This window comes from Prionailurus viverrinus, chromosome C2 (assembly GCF_022837055.1).
Source record: "Prionailurus viverrinus isolate Anna chromosome C2, UM_Priviv_1.0, whole genome shotgun sequence".
NCBI classification, from domain to species: Eukaryota; Metazoa; Chordata; class Mammalia; order Carnivora; family Felidae; genus Prionailurus; species Prionailurus viverrinus.
The window spans coordinates 31,007,684-31,029,869 of record NC_062569.1 but is presented as its reverse complement, the minus strand read 5'-3'; the positions used below and the strand labels follow the sequence as shown (position 1 = coordinate 31,029,869).

The window sequence follows — 22,186 nt, the reverse complement described above, 5'->3', positions numbered from 1 at the left end:
ATCCAGAGGCAGGGAAAAGTCTTTTGTGGTTCTGTGTCACAAAGAAAATTGTGGAAGAGTAACAGAGGGTGCACAGTGAGGTGCTCTTTTGAGCCAGAGGGCACTGGCTGGCTCTGAAAACTTTCTCCATGCACAGAGGAACTGCCCACTGTTTAGGGGAGGAAAAAGGAAGGCAGAATCAGAGGTGATTTCCTGCCAACCCTCTTCTAATCCTAGATTCTCAAATCCCTTTAAGCTTCTTCTTCCTTATCGGAAACATATGAACAATGCCTAAGTCACGGGTAATTATGAGGATCAAATGAGTCCATGTATGACAAAATTCTTTGTCAACTCAAAAACAAAACAAAATGAACCAACAAACATGAGGTGTTAAGCTATGATAATAATTATTCACCTACTCCTCAATCAGGATCCATTCAACGGTCCCCAGCTATTTCAGTTTGGGCAGTTCTAGACCCAGAATAGGTCCTTGATAGCACTTATCATTTGATTTAATAACTGATCCCAGGATAGCTCTGGGTCAAATTCTTTACCTTCTATCTACCTACTCATGACCCAGACAGTAGGACAGGGTGGCAGGGGCCGTGCCATTATCATGAGGTCAGGGTGGGGAGGCTGACCTGCACTTCACCCAGAGCGGAAGAGTTCAGGGGTCCCTGGAAAGACATTACACATGTTATAATTTGTGGACTTGCATGGGTCCATCTACCCTGTTCCTTACTGGATCTGAGTGATACGGCTTTTATGATGCCATAAAAGGCCTCTCACAGAGGAACAGGCCCAAGTGTTTATTTTGAAAAATCTCATCTTTTAAAAGAGTTATCTGTTGGTTGAAAATAATTTGCATTCACATGTGGATCTGTCAAAGCAGTGTGAAAGCACCATGTTCCTCAGGGCCCCACAGTCCACAGATTAGGACCCATGGGCCCCCTTGTCATTTGTTTTGTAACAACCATATGCCACTGAGAAGCACCCTTCTCTTATTGATTATAAACTTTCTGACACCCAAATTCCAGAATTCCCAAAAAGAAATCATAGACTGGAACATGTGGATGGGGCTGGGACCCCCAAATCAGGGAAGGTTAGGAATAGAGGGCCCACCAAAGGGGGAACAAAGGCCATGAGAAATGTGCTTGTGGAGGAGAAAATGAGTGAGGATCAAAACAAATACTTTGAATGCCGGCAATGCCAGGCCCCTTGTAGGAGCCCTGGTCCCTCAGCGCCTCTGCAGCCTGGGAAGGTGCAGATGGCAAGACAAGCAGATGGGCAGGTTCGGGAATAGCAGGGTAAGGAAAGGGAGGGGCAGGAATCAAAGTAAACCGCCATAAGTGGCAGGTTTGTTCGCACATTCTTAGAGAGAGAGAGCAGACAGCCAAGCCCAGCATGACATGACAGCCTGGCAGGATTATTAGTCCCCGAGGCTGGGACACTAAAATATTTCAGCCAGTTTTCTGCCTTAAACTCTCCAAGGGAAACACTGCTAACAAAGGCTGCCCATGTTCCGTGTTCAACGTGATACAGAAATTACCATTCCCTTTTCTTTGGGTAAGACAGACTGTCACAACCTTTGTCTCCACAGCACTGGGGCTGTGGTCACCAGCTGGAGGCTTCCACACTTCCACGCCTATTTTCTCACGGCACACACATGCATGCAAACACGTGACCATACACATACATACAAACATGCACACACGAACACACACGTGTTCACAGCAACAACGCAGCCATCTGGACAGCCATGCTCTCCTACAACACCTTTTTTTCTCCTGAGTTCTGACAGCTTAAACCCAAGAATCATCTGCCATCAAAGATGCCTGGGATTGAAAGAGGCAGAAGGAGCCTGAGGATGGGGAGGTGAGGAGCAGACAAGGACGGAATAGGGAAGAGGAGGTTAAGAAAGGGGAGCTGCACACAGGGAGAGAGAGAAAAGAGATGTGCCTGGCTCCAGCTATTCCACTAACAAGCTGTCCTTCTAGAATTTGTTGATTGAAAAAAATCCATAATTCCAAATAAGATCACAGTCCATTGCCCACGACCCCTATTGCCTATAGACTTTCCCTCTGCAGTCTTGCACCATCACCCCAGGGGAGAGATTGCTCATTTCTAACTCCCTCGGTATTTACTGCATGTGTATGGTACACACGCTTAGAATACACCATGCTGCAGATTTGTATTTTGTGTCTACGTCCTGCAAATTCTTCAGTGAATGAGTTTTGTGGGAGGAACGGTGGTGTCCGTTCCTGTACTCCTCACAGTGTCTAATCCGCAGCTGGGCCCACGTCAGACGCTAACTAACCGCCTCTTAATAATGAGTGAGTAAATAAATAAATGAGTGAGTGAGTGCCTGAATGGACTGGCTAAACGGACATACAAAGGAATGGGTTGTTGCAAGAGGTGTAAAAAGCAATACAGAGAAAAGGTCAGAAGAGTGAGAGATACAGAAATAAAGAGAAGAGAAGGAAATGTCTGGTGAGCTGTGCACGTCTCAGGGACGTACAGGCAGTCAGGAGTGATCTACTGCCAACTACCTGAAGTCTCTCTAACAGTGGAGCATTCATTTAGGCAAGCTATACAGGAGAATGCACTCTTGAATTACACAGTTTAATTGAAAAATAATCTATGAAGGCAATCCTCACTTTATCACATGATTTCTGGGAAGCTTCCTTCATTGGGTTTTCTGACAAAGCGGCACCGGGGTTCTCAAGATGGTGCAGGGTTTCCACCCATCCATCTGTCTGTCCATCTACCACCCATCCGTCTGTCCGTCCATCTATCTTTCCAAAGGCATTTGTTGAATCCCAGCTGGATGCAGAGCTGGGGGTTCTACGCTGGCCTGGATATCCCTCTTTGCTTTTGTGCTGAGCACGAAAATATCCCTCAAAATCCAACTCACTCTCAGAGGTGAAACACTATTTTCTGCCATGTTTCCTCCACGGCCACAAATGCCCATCGCCTGACACCCTCACCCCTGGGAGGAGGCCTGAAAGCAGAATGGGTGTGACTGAAGCTTCGTTCCTTCACGGGGATGGATAGGGAGCCAGCCACACAGACAGACAGAAGGAGCACAGATGCCTCCAGACTCACCGGCTTGGTTCGTGGTGATGTTGACAGAGACATGCTGTGGGGGGAAGGGGCTCTTGCTGGAGACTCCATTGACGGCCTGGATGTCGAAGGTATAGGGGGTGTGGGCCCACAGGCTGCTGATGGAGACACGGCACTCGGTCAGGCCCAGCTGCCTGGGTACAAACTCCACGTTGTCGTCGCAGCGGGAGCAGCTCCGACGGTCTGCCCGGCACTTTCTACAGATGATGTTGTAGGTCACATCATCCCGCCCGCCTGTCTCCCTTGGCGGATGCCACTCCAGAATGATAGATGTCTCATTGACAATGGAGATGACATTGCGGGGACCTGACGGGACACCTGTAGGGAGACAAAGAAGGGCCCAGTGAGGCTAGGCAGAAGCTTCCTCCTCCTGCCTCTCTCCATCTGCCTTTGGTGTATCTCCTCCCCTGTCACACACATGTATCACCTTCAGTCCGTCAAGGCCAAATCTCCATGCTCCAATCCATTCTGAGAATATATGGTGGACAGAAATGACAACCTGGCCTAAACTCCCCTCGCAGTCATCCCAGTGGGGACAGTGGCAATCGTGTGTGCCAAAGGAGACGAGGGTGCAGGGATCTGGGTTCAAGCTCTTTGGTTTTCAGGACCAAGCCACTTCCTCTAGCCAGCTTTAGGGTATGCTATACATATGTAGTAGACACTTATTGGATTCCTGTCTTTTCTTTGTGTAGAATTCAAGGGTTGAAGGACATGAGTGACCCATCAAAAGCTCCGACATATCCTGGCATCTTGCACAAAACCTCATGCGATTTGGAGTCTGCGTGATGTGTACATGCTGGGGCTATTTCTCTGTCGGGCAGGCTGCCAGATCACCTGGATAGATGAATATTCACAGTGCCCAAGCTTTGGTGAAGACAAGAAGCCAGGTTGGCTGGGAGGTTCATATAGCCACCATTTTTTACCCCATGACATGAGAAGAACATAAAGATTTGTTCTAGACATTCTGCTAGCTGCTTTACACTTATTACCTGAGAAGAAACAGTAATTAATTCGATTTTATAGAAAGGGAAACTAAAACTGAGAATGGAGACTGGCTGTGGATCATGTGGTATATAAGAACTGCAGCCAGTGTGGAGACCCCTGTCTGCTTGATTCCAAAGCTCATGCACTTTAACGACAGCCTTATGCTGCCTGCTAGTGAAACCGGCTATCCTTCCCTACTAAGGGAAAAGCCATTTCCCACTCTGGCCTTACACTGGTATGGTACTCCAAAGGTTGATGATCAGATCTGTTCATGGATAACAGGAGATTTGACCAGACTCTCTCTCCTACAAACCAGCCAGACTCATTGGGAGTCAAGGAGGGCAGACTCTTCCCTCTGGATAGCTCTGTCTATAGATGGTGTTCACACTGTGGCAAAGGTTGAAATGCCTTGCTAAATACTAAATTCTAGAAAACCTAGTCCTTTGTAGGAAGGCAACATATCTCTGAATTAACAGCCAAGGTGCTGGGCATTTTGAGAATCTCCTGCCCAGAAACAGAACAGATCACAGCCTCAGGTTCCCAAGCTAAGCACTGCATGTCCTCAATGTCTAATGATGAAAATGAATCCCACCCAGAAGCCCCCCTTCTGAATGGTGGGTCTGCTGGAGCAGCCGCTCTGGATAGTAATGCATTCAGAATTCACACACGTGACTGTCGCCAGCTGAACGAAGACATGTGTAAAGTGGTTCATGCTGAAGACAGGAATCAAATGCCAACAAACAAAATGAGGGAATAACAACAAGGTCGGGGGGCACCAGGGAAGGATTCTGTGTTGAATCAGTCAACAGCAAGCAGCTAGAGCAGAAAGCAAATATTAAATCGGATTCTATTAAAACGTGAAAGAAAATCAGTACTGTACTATATAAAGCCCATTAGGCCTGAGCTAAAGCACAACTTTCATACAGCCTTGTGACAGGGCAGGATTCATGAAGCATTTTTACTGAAGTCTTGCAAATAGCGTTCAAGAATTCCCAACCCATCTGCCCAGGGATAAACATCCATCTCTTCTCGGATCAGCACACAGCTAGTGCTGAGAGGGTAGCTGGCATGGCAGTTGCTGGGTTCTTACTCGGTCGGGCCAGCTTCACCTTGCGCTGCACTATTCGTTAATGTGCATATTGGCCAGTGCCTGTCTTGGACACGTCTGTTTGCTCAGACTGATGAGATTTGGACCACAAGCTCCCAGTGGTCAATGCCACTGCTCCCTGTCTCAGCAGACAGCCTAGCCTCTGCCACAGGCCACCATCTCTCATACTCATCATAAATACATTCATCCAGCACTTGCTCTCTGCTGGGTGTGGAAGGATTCTTTAACAATGTTATCTTATTGCAGCTTTGGGATGCCATCACTGGAAAGCAGCCTTGGTTGGCAGAGCAGAGATAGGTACTGCCCAGGAGAGGGACCACCCATTCTTCCCACCCTATGGAGGCCTCCCCATGTCATTATCTCCTTTCTCCCATGACCTTAATCTTCACCTTCTCCCCTGGCTCCACCTTCTCCACTTAAACTCCCATTAGATTTTTGCTATTTTAAAAGCTAAAGCACCACCACTGGCATCTATGTTGACTGCCCTCTCTTCTTCGCCCTCTAGCCAAGCTTTCCAAAGTGGAGGGTCTCCTCTCTCCTTGCTTGGGCAAGTGCGGTCCAGTTATTACCCCCCCCCCCCGCACCCCCCCCCCCGTCACTGCTTTTCTTTTGGCATCCCACCTGACAAATGCGGAGAATGCCATTCAGTCCTTCCCTTGCTTGACACCCTGCATAATCAGCAGCCAGACCCTGACCGTCACATCTTCTGTGTCCCCCCCATTCAGTCACTGAGGTGATGCCCCACCTCTTTGTCCTCAGAATGTTCCCTTCCTCCATATCTTCACCCCCTTAGAACTCCAGGCCCTGTGGACTTTCCTGCCCTAGAGCAACAGCCTTCTTGTGAATCCTCCCACACTGCTTTGCACCCCTCCTGTCCGTTCTATTCTGCCAGAGTGTGGGTTCTGAAATGCCCATGAGATCACGTGTTCCCCTGCTCAAACTGCAACTGCCCAAAAGTTTACCTCCTTTCCACATCCTTCAAGTCTCCATGTAGTCGTCTTACTCATGATCTTATCCCTGGTCACTTGACCCTCAAGTGGCCTTATACTGTGGCCTGTAGGAAGATTCCTGTGATTTCCTGTGCATACTAAACTCCCTTCATGCCCCTGAGCCTCTGCATGGTGTTCTCTTCTGTCTGCAATTCCTTTCCTCCTTATCCATTTGATGAACTCCTGCTCACCATCCAAGATCTAGCACTCAATTCCACCAGGAGGCTTCTCTGATGCCTGCAGTCACGTACCCCCCCACCCTTGGGCTTCCATAAGCCTATTTCTAGATGCTAACACAGATTCCATTATTGCACTGTGATGATCTCTTCCTCTGTGTTGAACTCACCACGCTGTGGCTTCCTGGTGGGTGAGAGCTTGTGGCTGGCTTATCTCCGTGGTTCACATGCCCCAGCTCTTTGCTCAGGGGAGGCTCCTCACTCTTGGTTTTGACCTCTGTTCAGGGTGCACAACTTAAGATCACCCTATCCCAGCATAAGATGCCCTGCTGTGGGGCAGAGGGAGGATACAGTTGTGGTAACAGGGAAGACTGCTTGTGGCCCTGAGCGGTAGAGGCTTTAGTGAGATAAAGGTGGCAAGTGAGGAGCTGGTTTGGAGAGGACTTCCCTGTCCCTTGATCCAGTGGTGTCCCTGGCAGGTGGGATGATCCCATTTGATGCTGCCCCGTGCCTGCTCCCCGCTCAGGAAGAAAAGTGGCAGGTTTCCAACAAGATTTTTTCATGTTTATTTAGACACAGCCTTCATATAAAGCAACTACTGCACCATTCTCTTTCATGGCTGCTTTCCAGAGCAAATGCATCTATGGGGCATGAACGGGGACCTATGGGGACCTATAGGGCCCATGGTTATGGATTCCAGAACTGCGTATATCTGAATCCTTTCCTTTCAAGGAAAGCTAGAAGACCCCAAATATGTCTTGTTGTGTGTCCTTCCCTGCCATGTCCTCAAGAGTAGGGGTGTGTCTAGTTTCAGAGCCCAGCAGAGTGCCTGGGCTCACAGTACACATCTGTGGAGATGGCCCGAGTCTGGTCCACAAACAATGATTGGGATCCTGTTCACTACTCATTCATTCACTCACTCACTTCTTTAACAAATACTTCTGTGTAATTCTAGGCACTCATAGGTTAGGGAAAGGCCAGATAGACAAACTTCTGCTCCCATGGAACTTACTTACACTCTGGTGACAGAAAACAGACAGAAGGAAGAAGGAAAGAAAGAAGGAAACATGGAGATAAATGAGATGACTTCAGATAAAAATAAGTGCTATAAAATAAAATAGCCCCCAGGTTAAGACTGCTTCCCAATGGGGTACCTGGGTGGCTCAGTCGGCTAAGCATCCAACTCTTGATTTTGGCTCGGGTGATGATCTCATGGTTCATGAGTTCTAGACCCACATCAGGCTCTGTGCTGACAGCACAGAGCCTGCCTGGGATTCTCTCTCTCCCTCTATCTCTGCCACTCCCCTGCTCAAGCTCTTTCTTTCTCTCTCAAAATAAATGAATAAACATTAAAGAAATAAAAAGAAAAAAAAAGATTGCCTCCCAACAATGCTTAGCTCCTGCCCCTTTTCCCAGGAGGCCTCCTCTGGGCAGGGCAAGCCAGGGGCCAGTCTCTGGGTAGCTAAAATGGCAATGGTCCCTGGTCTGTGCTCCATCAGCCTAATGATAAGGGCACGTTCCTGCCAGCAGGTTGCTCAGCCTGCCTGTACTTGGGAGAGTCTGACCACAGCATGTTTGGCCTCTGAATAAATGTCCCTAGAGAAAGGTGCTAGGCCACCTCTACCCCTCCAGGCAGCACTCCCTGGGCTTGAGGCCCTTACCCCTGTGGGGAGTGTATGTCCAGAACCAGAGCTCCACTCAACATCCTCAGGAAGGAGGCCAACTGAGGCAACCAAACAAAAATGTCAAAAGGCGGGGGGAGTTGAGGGGGAGGCCAGAAAGAGAAGAAAATTCTTCATCTCCGTCAGCAAAAGGCCTCAGTGCGTGCAGTGGTAGGGGCTCAGAGCCACAGTCTCCTTGTCTAAAGCTCCCTGCTCTTGCGTTCATGTCCTCGTTTCTCTTAATTATATACAGACAGGCTTTTTGAAGCTTCTCTGATCTGTTGCCACGGTTACTACTGATGAAAGCTTCCTGTGAAAAGGGCTAAAGAGACTCAGTCCTTTTAAAATATGGGAAAACCACTGAGCTGGCTTAAGTGGGAGGGGCATGGTAGGTCCTGGGTCATGAGGATAGGGCTCTGTGTTTTCCAGAATGTGCCTGAGAGGTTGGCTCAGCCTGCGTGAGTACAGTTGGCACTGGGACCTCAAAGAGTTAAACAGAAAAGATCCTTCTAGAGACACAAGATTAGCCCAAGTGTTGCCATACTGAGATAGAATCTCCTGCTTCTTAATGTGATTTGGGCAGGATGAATTTTTTTTTTCTTTTAAAGAATGGAGAGACAGGGTGAGTGAGTTTATTTGTAGGCATTAAGCTGGAAATAAGAGCACTCCTGAGTAATCAAAGGGAAAATCTGCTGAAGATAGGTCAGCCCTGAAAGCCAATTCCTTTATCAGGAATCTTAATAAGGCCAACTTCCTGGTTTCAGAATTTAGATGTGAACTTCAGCCTGGTCCAAGGTGCCAACCAGGTAGGGTCCAGCTAACTGTGCCTTGCTGCAGCCAGGATCTATATACTTGCATCCCTCCCCATGGGGAGCTGGTGAGGGTGACAACCACAATGAGGTGAAGCTTCCCAGGGAGACCCTATGTGCAGGCTGAGATTGCACTGTTCTGCGTCAGGCCAGAGATGGGATCCTCCACATTGTGTGCACAACTGCTTGAAGGATTTGACGAAAGAGAAAGATTTTACCCAGAAAAATGGACAAATACTTAAACACAAACATGGGTTTTCAGAGACTCTGAGGGGTTCATAGTTCCTTGAAACTAACCAGTGAACACCCTAGATGTTCACAGCAACCAAGTTCAAAAATATTCTCTTGTTGGTGACCCTTGAGATGGTGAACTTCTAAGCCTTAATACTCTCTCAACTGAAAAGTGGTAGTTTTGAGGATTTAATGAGATAATATACCTAAGGAGTTTAGCTGTGTGGCCTGTACACAGAGGAGCTTCATAAATATCAGTTGCTATTATAATTAGTATTGCCATTATTATATGATTTGGAGCCCTGAACCATTCATCCAATTAAGATTGATCTTGTGCAGCCCCTCATTCATTGAGCAGAGACCCCATGCCCAGAACTGTGCTGGCACTGTGAGAGCCATGAAGCTATGGAAGCCAAAGCCCATGATGCTGGGGAGCCCGACACTTTCTAGTCAGGCAAGACCCCACACCCATGGGTCCTAGAATCTGTGGACACATACAATTAAGGATCAAAGTAAGTAATACAGACACAAAGAGTTATAGGTGTCTGGGAAAAGATAAGATCAGTGCAGAACAAAATATTCAGAGATGGTGTCTGGGGCCTTGTCTACCAGTTGGAGCTACATGTATAGACTTGGAGGCTATGTGCTCCAGTCTATACACCTTAGGGCACTAATCCCTGCAAACACATCCAGGAAGGAGGAGAGCCCTAATCTTGGGCATGGGGCTGTGTCTCCAGAATGGGTCCAGCTCTTTTTAACCTTCTTGTGCTCCTATATATCTGCTCCCTAGCCTCTCAAGAGGTGGTCTGGCTTTAACATGGAATCTGGGTTTGCTTGTTTTCTCTCACCCTATGGGCAGGGAAATACATCCTTTACCCCTACAGCAAACTACATCCTCAACTCAGTCTTCTTTTAGGAGAAAGGATTGAGATACAGTCTGGGAATGGGTCAAGAAGGACAGGTGATACTCAAGATTCTTAAATATTGTAAGTCAAAAGAATGCAGAGATAATGTTCTTGTGGCTGAGCAGAGTCAAGACAGTAGTTTGGAAAACTGACTGCATACTTTAATGTGGGCTAAGGGTTAAGAGGGGATGGAGACGGAGATCAGAAAATGACACCAGGAGTAGGGATGGTGCAAAAAGCATGGTGTGGGGGCCCAGGAAGACATGGGTGGGGTGGTGAGGATTGGTTATAAAAAATTACAGTACTATTGGGACATCTCTTTACTTATTGCTCACTATGAAAGAGATACTTAAGGAACTATGTCTGAATAATTGGGAAGCTTTCTGGAGAAAGGAGAAAGTCCTTTGAGATTTTATAGAGAGACAGATAGAAGTCTAGGAACAGAGGCAGACATGGAAACAGAGCTGTAGAGGTATGACGAGGTCTTTTATGGAGGCAAAATATGCAGCAAACCAGGTCAGGCTGGTTGTTATGTCTTTGCCCTCAATACAGCATAAAGGGCTAAAAGCAGGATGGGTTGGAAGGTAACATAAGCCAAAAGAGGGAAATTTTGCAATTATCAGAAATGTAGTAGAGTTATCGCATAAACGTGAAGTGAACCCACATTCAGTTGTAGTTCCTTCTTTGGTAACTGGTTATTTAAAAACAATACCAAACAAAGAAACTTCTCTTTATTTTTTTAGATGCCATGTATAGCTATGACACTCCCCAGCCTAAGTTCAGCTCTCTCTCTCCCTCTCTCTTTCTATCCTGAGGATGCCAATTCCTCTCCCATCATTCCTGCAGTAGGTATAGAATTTCTGGGGGAGAGACTGGACAGGAATGCCCACTGTCCTAAAGGAAAGGGTTGTGATGTCCTGTAACATGCTGGTTCAGAACTTTGGAGAAGGGTATGTACCTGCATGCTCCCATCCCCCTTCACAGAGGTGCCTTGGACAGCAGTGGGGCAGTTCCTAAGATTCTATGTCAGGCACCAATAACACCACAATAATAGGAGGCAGTGGCAGCCGGAGTTTTCAAGTCTTATTGGGGGATGTGGGGTGGCTGTTTGAAGACAGATCAGAAAACCACAAATAATTTATCAGAGACCTGGTGCAAAGTAGTGGCATCAAAATGGGCTAGTGAGGCAACCTCCACTCAATAGTAGAAGCTTAGAGGGACTTTATTGAAATCCTTACAAAAAAAAAAAAAAAAAAAAAGACCAAGGACTATCTACAATTTGTGAGTGATGAACACCAGACATTTGGAACACTGTTTTGCTTAATGTGAAGATGGTAATGTGTCAAGTTCTGAGGTGTCCCTTCCAAAGAGGCGGTTGTGCTGGAGGCCTGAGGCAGCAAGGCTAGAAAGTTGAGTGGTGCCTGTCCCATTGCAAGTGAGGCACCCTGGTTGCTCCCCTCAAAATATAGACTCCCCCTGGGACAAGGATGAAAGGTGGTTGAAACCTGGGGAAATTATGTTGCTTTATTTTTCCTAACAGTCCTAGATCCCAATATTCCCAGAGACAGTTTTATGCCACCTTTGGAACCAGTTTAAAATGAACCCAGAGACATAGGCTTCCAGTGGACAGACACCTATGCCATCTGCATGGTCGTCAGAAGGATAAGACATTGATCTGGTGGGACTTGTGTGCTTTATGCCACTGAGTGATTGATATCGGCTGTTTTCCTACAGTAGATTCCTACAAGGATCATTTGTAAGAGCAGAGCTTTGGTTTCCATTTCGCAGAGTTATATATGGAATTCTGAGATTTGTTTTAATAACAAACCCTATATGCAAAGTACTACCTTAGATTTTGGTATATTACTTAATAAAATCCCATCTCCCCAACATTCAACAAGGTAGGAACTATTGTCCCCATTTTATATATGAGGAAACTGTAGCTCAGAGACATTAAGTAGCTTGCTCAAGTCATGTGGCTGATGAGTGATGAAATCAAGACTTGAGTCCAGGCCTGGCCACTCTCAAAGCTCATCCTTAGCAACTCTTCCACCCAGGATGGAGGCACCTAAGGGTGTAAGGTGCAGGAGTAATGCAAATGCATCCGGGTGCTGGGGGTGGGGGAATGGGTCTCTCAGGATGGCAGGAGGCTCTTGTTCCTGAGCTGTTTCAGTAGCTTCCCTAGAGAGACAGAGCAGCCGTGGTTCCAGCACTATGCTGAGCAAGTCTGCACGTGTTGCTCATTAGGGTCTTGGAAACACTGGGCCTGTACTCAGGCAATTCTCCTAATCATAACAGTTAGTAATAAGAAGAAATGATTAGTCAAAACAAGGAGGGACCCTGCTGAGAGGGATTTCGGGAGCATCAGAGAACCTAATGTTACACATTTCACCAAACAGCAATGTTTGTAGAAAGTACTTCTTGTTTCTCCTGCTTCAATGGAGCTAATTGTCTGGGAGAGAGGGGGTGGATTTCACATTCTGGGAAAAAAGATGGCCCCTCTACCTGCCCTGAGCTGAAGCCCAAGCGTCTAATTTCTACAAGGCTGCAGAACCCCTGGAGGATGTCTGAGACGCCTGTACCTGGAGAGGCAGCGTATTTCAGTAGGAATGTCTCCCACCACTGCCTGGGTGGGGAGGTATACAAGGCTTAATCTTCTATTTGTGACCCAAGGTGAGGCCAGAGAGAGGGAAACTTTGACATGACTCTCTCCTGCAGATTTCTTGGAGATACTTCAAGTCCAAGAGAGCTATAGGGCATATGTCATCTTAAAGACATGGCCTTCAAGACCTCTTTCCCAGCCCTGCAATGAGGCTCAGTGGCCTTGTGGAGTGGTGAGAGATACACCAGACTCATAAGGAAAAAGATCGGGGCTGAGGGCCAGCTTTGCCACAGTGTGACCTTACACAGGTCACTTACACTCTCTGAGCCTCATCTTTCATTGATCTGTGACTGATAGAGCTAGACATGTTTATTGAGATCCTACTATGTGCTATGCCCTGTGTATAAGATTATGGTATAAAAATTCACTGACATATGCCCTGAGGGGTCCAAAATCTGCAGGGGAGGTGGGCACCTGTACTACAGCCACACAAACCACTGACTGACAAGGCTGGTGGAGATGCACTCCCAGATTCGTGGATTATTCATTCGGTTTTCCCTGGGAATACAGAGAAGAATCTGCTAGACATTATCTCATTCAGTTTTCAAAGAGACTCTCTCTAGGTATACAGCAAAGATCCAGGTTCCAAAGAGAACAATTCAAGGCCAAGGGGGCAAAAAGAGAAATTGAAAAAGTAGGTATTCCTCCCAGAAAGTTACAGGTCATCCAAAATCAAATCCTTATTCTGACACTTTATAGACACACTTATTCTCAGAACAGGAAGAAACCTTGGAGATCATGGTGTATCCCTGGTGGTGAATGCCCTCTACAGTCCCTACCTTGTTGGCCAGACTCTTTTTTTTTTTTAATTATTTTTATTTTTGAGGGGGGGGAGGAAGGGGGGAGAGAGACAGAGAGAGAGAGAGAGAGAGAGAGAGAGAGAGAGAGCGCGCACATGCAAGTGGGGGAAGGGCAGAGAGAGAGGGAGACAGGATTTGAAGCAGGTTCTGTGCTGACAGCAGAGAGCCCGATGCAGGGCTCAAACTTGCAAACTGAAAGATCATGACCTGAGTTGAAGTCAGATGCTTAACTGACTGAGCCACCCAAAGCACCCGAGCCTCTCTTTATTCTTCCAGCGATGGAAGCTCACTACTAAGGAGCCATCTCTCAACAATAACCAGAACCTATTTTCAAATATAATGAAAAAAGGTACCTACTCACAATAGCCACAAACCCCATAAAATACCTAGGATTAAATCTCACAAGTCCTGTGTAATAATACCTGTATTAAGACAACTATAAAACTTTACATAAGGGCACAAAAGTAGACTTGAATACTGTGCTCCTGGATGGAGAGGTATATCATAAAAATGACAGACCTTCCCGAAGCAATCTATATATTCAATACAACCCCAATCTCAACTTAATAGGACTGCTTAATGAAATGCGCCAAGCTGATTTCACAGTTCGTCTTGAAGAAAAAAGTGTTTGAGAATGGGCAAGGCATTTTTGACGAATGGAAGGTAGGGGTTTGATTTATAAGTTATTGAAACGTTTATAAAGGTACCATCTTTAGAACAGCTTAGAAGTGATGCCAGAACAGAACATTCTCTCAACAGGAAAAAAATAAAGGTAAGTATGTACCGGGCATTTAGTAAATAATAAAAGGGGCATCTCACTAACATGTGGACAATTCAGGTGGAGTTGATGGGATGTTATTTTTAATAAGATGTAAGAACACCAGGATCACATCTTACACAAAAATAAATTCCAGATGGAGGAAGGAGCTAAACATAAACACTATTAATAGAAAATATCAGAGACTGTTTTTATACCTTAGAACAGGAGGACATATACCAAACCCAGGAAAAAAGTCAATATTCAAATCCCCAAAACCAGAAGGAAAAAGATGGTCAGGTTTGGGTTTAAATAAAAATGTCAATATGACAACCTCCCCCCACAAAAAACTATACCCATAAGTAGAGTTAAAAATAAATGGAGGGCTGGGGCGGTGGTGGGAGGGAGAATGCCCTGTATAATTAGTGGGCATCTAGAAATCAATTTTTTAAAATAGAAAAAGGGCAAGGGTTATGAACAGTCAATTCCCAGAAGACAAATAAACTGGTCAAGAAACATATGAAAAGTACACCCTAATTTATAATTAGGGAAATACTATTCAAAAATACTAGGAGATCAGTCAAATTGGCAAAAAGTAAAAGCTGGTCTGTATGTGGAGAATTCTGCAAGGTACACATGAGGGGCGTAAATGGGATGAGTCCCTTGGGAGAGCACTTAGGTAATATTGATTGCCTTTCTGAGTGTATGTGCCCACCAACCCAGCAATTCTATTTCCAGGTGAATTTCCTGCACAAATACAAGCGTATGTGCCCCCCAAGGTATGTCTGAGCATTTTTGCAGCAGTATTGTTTATATTAGGAAAAGGATGGAGTTAGCCTGAATGTCCACCCGGGGGCGGGGGGGGGGGGGTGCTGTGTAACACAGCAGAAGTCACTGGTGCCTCCCCCACCCAATTCTCTCTTCCCCAGTCTCACAGAAGATAGGCTTCCCAGACACTAGAAATCACATGATGAGTCCCAGCCCTTGAAATGTGATCCTTCACTGTCCGAAATGGGGTGTCACTAGATTGGTGCCATGCCGCCTCAGAGGCAGAGCATCTTCCTCCCTGAGGGAAGCAACTTAGCACTGAGGGTAAAGAGACCTGAATCTTGCCAGTCAGGCCCGGGTGAAATCAGGCCTGGCTACTCACTGATGTGTAAGCCCTTCTGGGCCTCTGTTTTCTTACCTATAAATTGGGAATAACAGGAGTACCTATCTTCTCTTCTGTGAGACTGAGAAGATCCATGTCAGGGGCTTAGCACTGTGCCTGCCTCACATGTGGTAAGACCTCAGTCAGAGTCAGCGATTTTCTCAGTCTTGTCATGCACGTGCGTTCCCGCTCTAATCGTTTGTGGCCGGCATGGTTGAGCGCCATGGGACACAGCATATGACATCTCGTCAGAAGAGGCCTTGGCCCCAAGTCCTGAGCAGGGGCCACAGGCACAGGCACAGGCACAAGCACAAGCCTCTTCACTGAACATGGGCACAAACACTGCCCTTCGCTCTCAAGCAGAGCAAATTCTCACCTTACTCACAGTTCCCCTTTACTGGCCAGCAGACAGTGTGCTCTTTGTGGGAACCGAGCGGCCCTCCATCTGTGCTCACCGAGCACCGTCAGGGCTTGGCGGTGCCCAGTGCTTCCCACCACCCACGGCCCACTCGCCCCCACCAAACCACTCACCTTCTGTGTACACCTGGCCCAGCAGAGCCAGCCTATACCAAGCTTCATCTCACTACACAGATGCCATGAAGGCCTCACTCCAGACGGCAACATCGAACATCTTTGTCCCCGTTTCCAAGGTGAACAGAGCTCAGAGGTGACCCAGAGGAGATGCTCAAAAGGTCACCTTGGATATCCCCTGCAAGTCTGAGCCCAGAGCCATGTGGAAGGCAGCACACTGCTATTACCACTGCCCTGACCTTCTCTCTACAGAAGGGGGCGGAACGACAGAGGGGCCTTTGTGTCCAGGCAGCCTCTGGCCCTCTGCCCTTTTGCCTCTGAGATAAGTCATTCATGTGACTTCAGAATTAGAGCACTCTTGACTGAGTGGGATGGAGGGTGGCCTCTGGCACAGGCTGGAGGGAATCCTGGCCCTTCCACAGGCTGACCTCAGACTGAAGCCTGCTCTTCCTCTGCAAAGTCATTCATGATCATTTATCCACTGGAGAGTCCAGCCTTTAAGCCCACAGCCAACCCCATATCATAAGAGTTCTCAGGTATCTGGCTCAGACTGGGCACTTTCCAGCCAATTGTGTGCCAAGTTTCTCAGAAGACCAGACACACAGTTTCAAAATAAATCACTACAAAACGCTGGCATCCCAGTCTTATGCCACACGTAGTTCAGAGAGCATGGGCATACACAAACTGACTATGAGATCCACTTTTGTTCACTTTGCCCACCTTCCCACACAATTCAGGAGGCCCCTTGGCAGGCCTCACAAGCACCCCTCTTGCACACCTCCAGTTAGGGGGAGATTGCTAATTACTCAGGAGGCTTTTGGTCTCTGGACAATGTTTGTAATCCACCTTTACACTAAGTTGAAAGTGGCTTCCTTCTAAATCTTTGATGAGAGTCAAAGACACCTCGTGTCCCAGTCTTTGTCAAACACAAGTGAAGCCATGCTGATGTATGTGGGTCTTTGGTTCTGGTATCCTTGCCACATTCACATGTGTTACCAAACCAGGAAATCTGGAAGGTCACAGTTCTGGATTGAGAAAGTATTGGCTGCTACCAAGTTTCCAATATGGCAACTGGAGGGTCAGGGAATGAAAGAGGGGGTGGAGCCAGGGACTGCCCCCCCCTCCCCCCCCGACACCTGTCATTATGGAGTTGAGGGTAGATTCCAAAGCTGGCTATCAGGGTCAATGGCCAGTAGCAAGGGGGTGGAGTGGGTTGATATGGGTTCCAGGGCTAACAGACAGTGGTGATCTTGAATGGTGACCATAGAGACAGCACTGGACAGAGATCTAGGCGTGAGATACATCCCAGACTCCACCATGACATGTGGGCTTGGCCTTTTGGTGTCAGAATTGGATCAGGGTCTGATACTGAATACTATGGATGAAAGAGGGAAGACTGGAGGAATCAGGAGGCCATCTGGAGACCACCTGTGAGGAGCTGGGGACCAAGATGGTCTACATAAATGATACACAGATTTGTGATCACATTATGATGGGGTGGACACAGGGGGCGATGATGTCACAATTCAGCCAACCGAGAATGGATCTCCAGGAATATTTGCTCTAAAATTCCCATTTCCCCCACACTTTTATTCTGTTCTTATTCTGGATTAGGCAATTTAGATATGACCCTGACTCACCTCTTATCCTTATTCATAACAACCAAAACAATGACAATCATTTACGGAGCACTTCCCATATGTCTTTGAGTACTGAGGTATTTTACATTCATTATCAGAGTGGGTACAATAACAAACTATAGCTTCCTTTTATGAAAAAGAAACAGAGGTTCAGAGAGGTTAGATAATCTACCCAAGGCCATGCTGCAAGGGAAGGGTGGAGCCAAGAGTCAATCCTGGGCTACCTGATTCCAACAGCAGGACTCTTAACACTCAACTGTGATGGGTACCTACTGTATAAGGTCATGGAGAGGGTAAAAGAAATCAGATTAGCATGTCAAAGAGCTCCCAGTCCAGTGGACAGAGGCAGTCCTATACCTGAATAGCTCTAACTGGTGTAGAATATTCACAGTGTGCAAAGCAAGGCATCATCCTTCCTTCCTGGGGATGAGGTGAGGTGGTGGCAGAGGACAAAGGCTGCAGAGTCACCTATTTCTGATGGTCTTCCCCTCTGAGGCGGAGAACCGGAGCAGGGAAGATTTAAGAAACAGGAGCTCTAGCTACTACTAAGCTCCAGCATGCATCCCAGACCAGCCCCACCTGGGACTGGAGCTTGCAAATTTGGCATTAGAGTTGTTGCTTGAAGACTGCCAAGGAGCATTCATGACACAACGGGGTCCTAGAACCATGGGGTGGACAGTTTCATTCCACATTTTCGAAAGAGAGAAGAGAACAGATTACATTTTACCTCAGTCACCTCCTCCTTCTGAAACTTCACAGTTAAACCGGTGTTTTGTGGGCCTCAAGCAAAGAGGGACAAGAACCGGCATGTGTCTCTAAGTATAAGTCAGGCCAAATGACATTGTTTCTTTTTCCAAATGTTTATGAGCCTACGGAGAAAAAGAGTATAGAGAGCATGCCTAGATTTCAACCATGGTAACTGAAAGAAAGTACACAAATACTTGTGGACCAAAGGAGGAAATGTTAGCTAAGTGATAATGTCAGTGCTTAGGTTTCAGCTGCTTTGAAAATGGCATCAAAGTAGGGTGAGCGACTCTAACAACAGTCATAAGATGGAAATCGCTTACTTTCACTGGGTGCTTCCTGTATGCCAAACAGCGTTCTAAATAGTATTATGAATGTAATACCCCTGACGACACAGTGAGGCAGACACCAATACTCTACCCATTTTATGGATGAGCAAATGAGGACACAGTGAAGCCCTGTCATTTGCCCCATATCACACAGCCGGCAAGCAGCAAAGGACTTGAACTCAGGCACAGATTCCAGAGCCCACAGTCCTAACAATTATGCTAATACTTCTCATTTCAAAGATGACAAAAATCAGTATTCAAAATAATCTAGACTTGAAAGAGCACTATGCCTAACTAACTCCACAAGACAAAATTTCTGAAGTCACATTCGTCGGTGCAGAAAAGACCCAAATGGGTAGCATTTCCTGAAGGGACAAACAAAACCACTGGATGTTTAGTGGCCAAAAGTCTGGTAGGATCTAAGGCATGGGGACTGGAACCACAGTGAGCAATCAACAGTATCCCAGCCCCAGGAGGAGAAGATCCATCACTTTTTCACTGAACCGTGCTCTGGGGTGAGGGTCACATGTTTCATTCTGGCTACCACATCTTGAGAGTTTTATTGATAAATGTGAGAGATTCAGAAAAGGCCAGCTAGGATGGTGGAGTTCAGGAAATCACATGTCTTGGGGAATAGATAATATAACAGGTGTTTAGCCTAAGGTAGGTGATTCAGGAAGGATGAGGAACTCATTCTTAAACACTACAACTGCTGGCCTACAGAACATTGGTCCTCAATGGTGGACCAAGGGTGAGGGGAGGAGGAAGGCAGTACCCAACTCAGGGGCCAGAAGATTCCTCAGTGATGGATGATGGCTGCCTGGCAATGGAATAGAGCTGTCTCGCAAAACATATCAGCTGTCTGTCATCACAATATTCAGGGTTGCTGTAGAGAGAGGCTGACACTGAGGAAGAATTTGGGTGGCAGGACCTAGAAGGCTGCTCTGAATGTTAACCATCTGTAACTCCAAACGCCCTCATGATAAAATGCCTCAGCAGAAATGTAGCGTGTCCCTGGCTGTCAGCTTAAAACTTAGAGCTATCCAAAGCCTCCTAAGGGTTATACCCACTTGGGTCAACAACTGTGAAAGGAAATTGTAGATGATAGAAGTGTGGAAGTGTGTTTACACAGGCAGCGCTGACCCTTCCTGAAACAGCGGTGACATTTATAAATAGTTTTTAGCTTGCTGTCACAGTCCCTCAAATCTGCATCCAGGTGGATGAACCAGCCAAATCCAGGCACCCAGAGAAATGTCTTGTCCTAGGACTCTATGTCTTGTCTAGGAATCTATGACCCCTGCCCAGATTCCATCTCAAGGAAAACACAGTCTACCTCCCTCTAAAAAACACAAATTATATTTTTTACGTGCAACATGGATCATGTATCAGAGTAAAATCAAGCAGCCTTTTACCTACAGAATGGGATACACGCTGTATCCCTTATTAAAGCTCTGGTAAGCCGTGGGTAAAGGAACCCTCTTTCAATATGTTGCAACTCCTACATTCAAAGAGGTAAACACTTCTGAAGATCATCCTCATAGCAGGCATGTAGACAAGCGAGCAGTCCTCAATTCATGAAACTGGATCACTGACTCAGGTGGCTTGTTTGTGATCCTGTGGGGGGCTCCCTGCCCTGGCGGTCTGCTGTGGCAGCCCCAAAGACTTCCTTTTCGCCTATTTCCTGCCGATTGGGGTGGAAGACCAGATAAGTAATAAGCCCATCACCCATTTATATTCTCTCCCCACCCAATCCTCCATCTGAGCTCAGGTGAATGTTCCCCACCATTCACTTTCCTTCTGCCTCAGTTTCTCTCTCACCCCTCCCCGAGCCCGCTCTAATCAGGCCATGCTCCTTGACCTCCACCCACTTCTGTTTCCCATCATGCCCGCAGCCCTAGCTGATGCTGCGCTGGAGGCCTCCACACTGCTTCAACCACCCCAGAGTGAGAAAGGTGTAGACAACCAAGCCAGGACAGGTGGGGGTGTGCTGAGAACCAGTGAGACCTTCCCTTGAAACACAACCACTGACGCACACTCCCACATTCACTCTCATATCACACCCCACCCCTGCTCTTCCACAAACAGGTATCTGCAGTCTCTGTCTCTCTTTCTCCAGCCTGGTACACGGGACACTAATGGGGAGGAGCAGGCCCTCTGGTTTCGGCCTGCAGAAATTCACTCAGTGGCCTTTCTCCCCCAGGAGCCATAAAGCAGAGGACAGAGAAACTCAACCTAATTTTAAAGCAATGTTCTCAAAATTTAGAATGCTTCAGAATCACCTAGAGGGCTTGTTAAAACTAAGATCACTGCCTCCCCACCACCCAATCCACTGAGTTTCTCATCCAGTAGGTCTAGGGAGAGGCTGAGACTCTTAATCTCCAGCCAGTTCCTAGGTGATGTTGAGGTTCCTTGCCCAGGAACTGCATTTAAATACCACTGCTGGGGGGCTTCTGGGTGGCTCAGTCAGTTAAGTGTCTGACTTTAGTTCAGGTCATGATCCCATGATTTGTAGGTTCAAGCCCCAAGTTGGGCTCTGTGCTAACAGCTCAGAGCCTGGAGCCTGCTTCCAATTCTGTGTCTCCCTCTCTCTCTGCCCCTTTCCCACTTGTTCTCTCTCTCTTTCTCTCTCTCTCTCTCTCTCTCTCTCTCTCTCTCTCTCTCTCAAAAATAAATATTTAAATACCACTGCTGTAAAGAATAAACCATTACAGGTGATCTTGTGGAATGTGGCCCAGCAGGACTCAAGATTGGTAGAATAAAGTTTATGAGCCTATGTCCTTACAGACTTTTCACAATGCCCTGAAGGCCATCATGCCTGGCTGCAGAGGACTGCCTTACTTTCCTGCCATCCCGATGCCCTTCCCACCCTCTGGTCCCTGGCACACTCCTCCAATCCACTCAGCCTGCCTGGAAAGACCAGGGTCTGGGAAATGCCACTTTTTGGCAGTCCAAGGAGCATAAACCCTGTGCCTTGGGGACCACACTGCTGCCCTGGGATGGTTGGGATGAAAGAGGGGGAGGCCCTTAAAGAATGAAAGCAGAAGCTTAAGGAAGAGAAACTGGAGTGTACAGAGATGAGTGAGGGAACTGGACTCCTATCCTTCCCTATAGGTCAATTCAAGAGTGGATTACTGCCATGGACATCTGCAGCGACCTCCTAAGAGCTACCAAATTTTAGCTCTCACCGCATGTGAGTTCATGGCATTGGAGGCAGACAGACCTGAGCTTCCATCCTGGGGCCTCAATGACATCGGTCATGTTATTCTCCCAAGCTCCTGCTGTGGGTTCCATCATGCCTGGTTCTGATGATGAGAAGTCCCTGCTCACATGGCTGTACTGGGCACCAGGGCACGCCCCTGGGAGCCACACCGAGAACCCCTGCTTCACCACTCACTTCCCAGTCTCTCCATATGAGTCAGGAGGGAGGTCAGGGTGGTGTCCAGGGGACCCCAGAGGGTTTACGTGAGGGGACAGCAGAAGGACCCAGAGAACAAGACAATGATCTCTGAAGCCCCTTCTTCATTACATTTCTATGATCAAAACTGCAGAGGGAAACCCACTACATTTGAAGAAGAAATAAAGAAACACGATAGGCACTAGCTTGTCTC

General features: G+C 47.1%; 1 protein-coding gene across 2 annotated transcripts in view; it reads right to left on the bottom strand.

The window, feature by feature from the left end:
• EPHB1 (EPH receptor B1) overlaps positions 1-22,186 on the bottom strand; it is a 430,893-nt gene that overhangs the window by 117,842 nt on the left and 290,865 nt on the right. For both annotated transcript variants that reach the window (XM_047876453.1, XM_047876454.1), the window contains exon 5: positions 3,085-3,420. In XM_047876453.1, the coding sequence (XP_047732409.1) occupies positions 3,085-3,420 (336 nt within the window). The remainder of the gene's footprint in view (positions 1-3,084; positions 3,421-22,186) is intronic.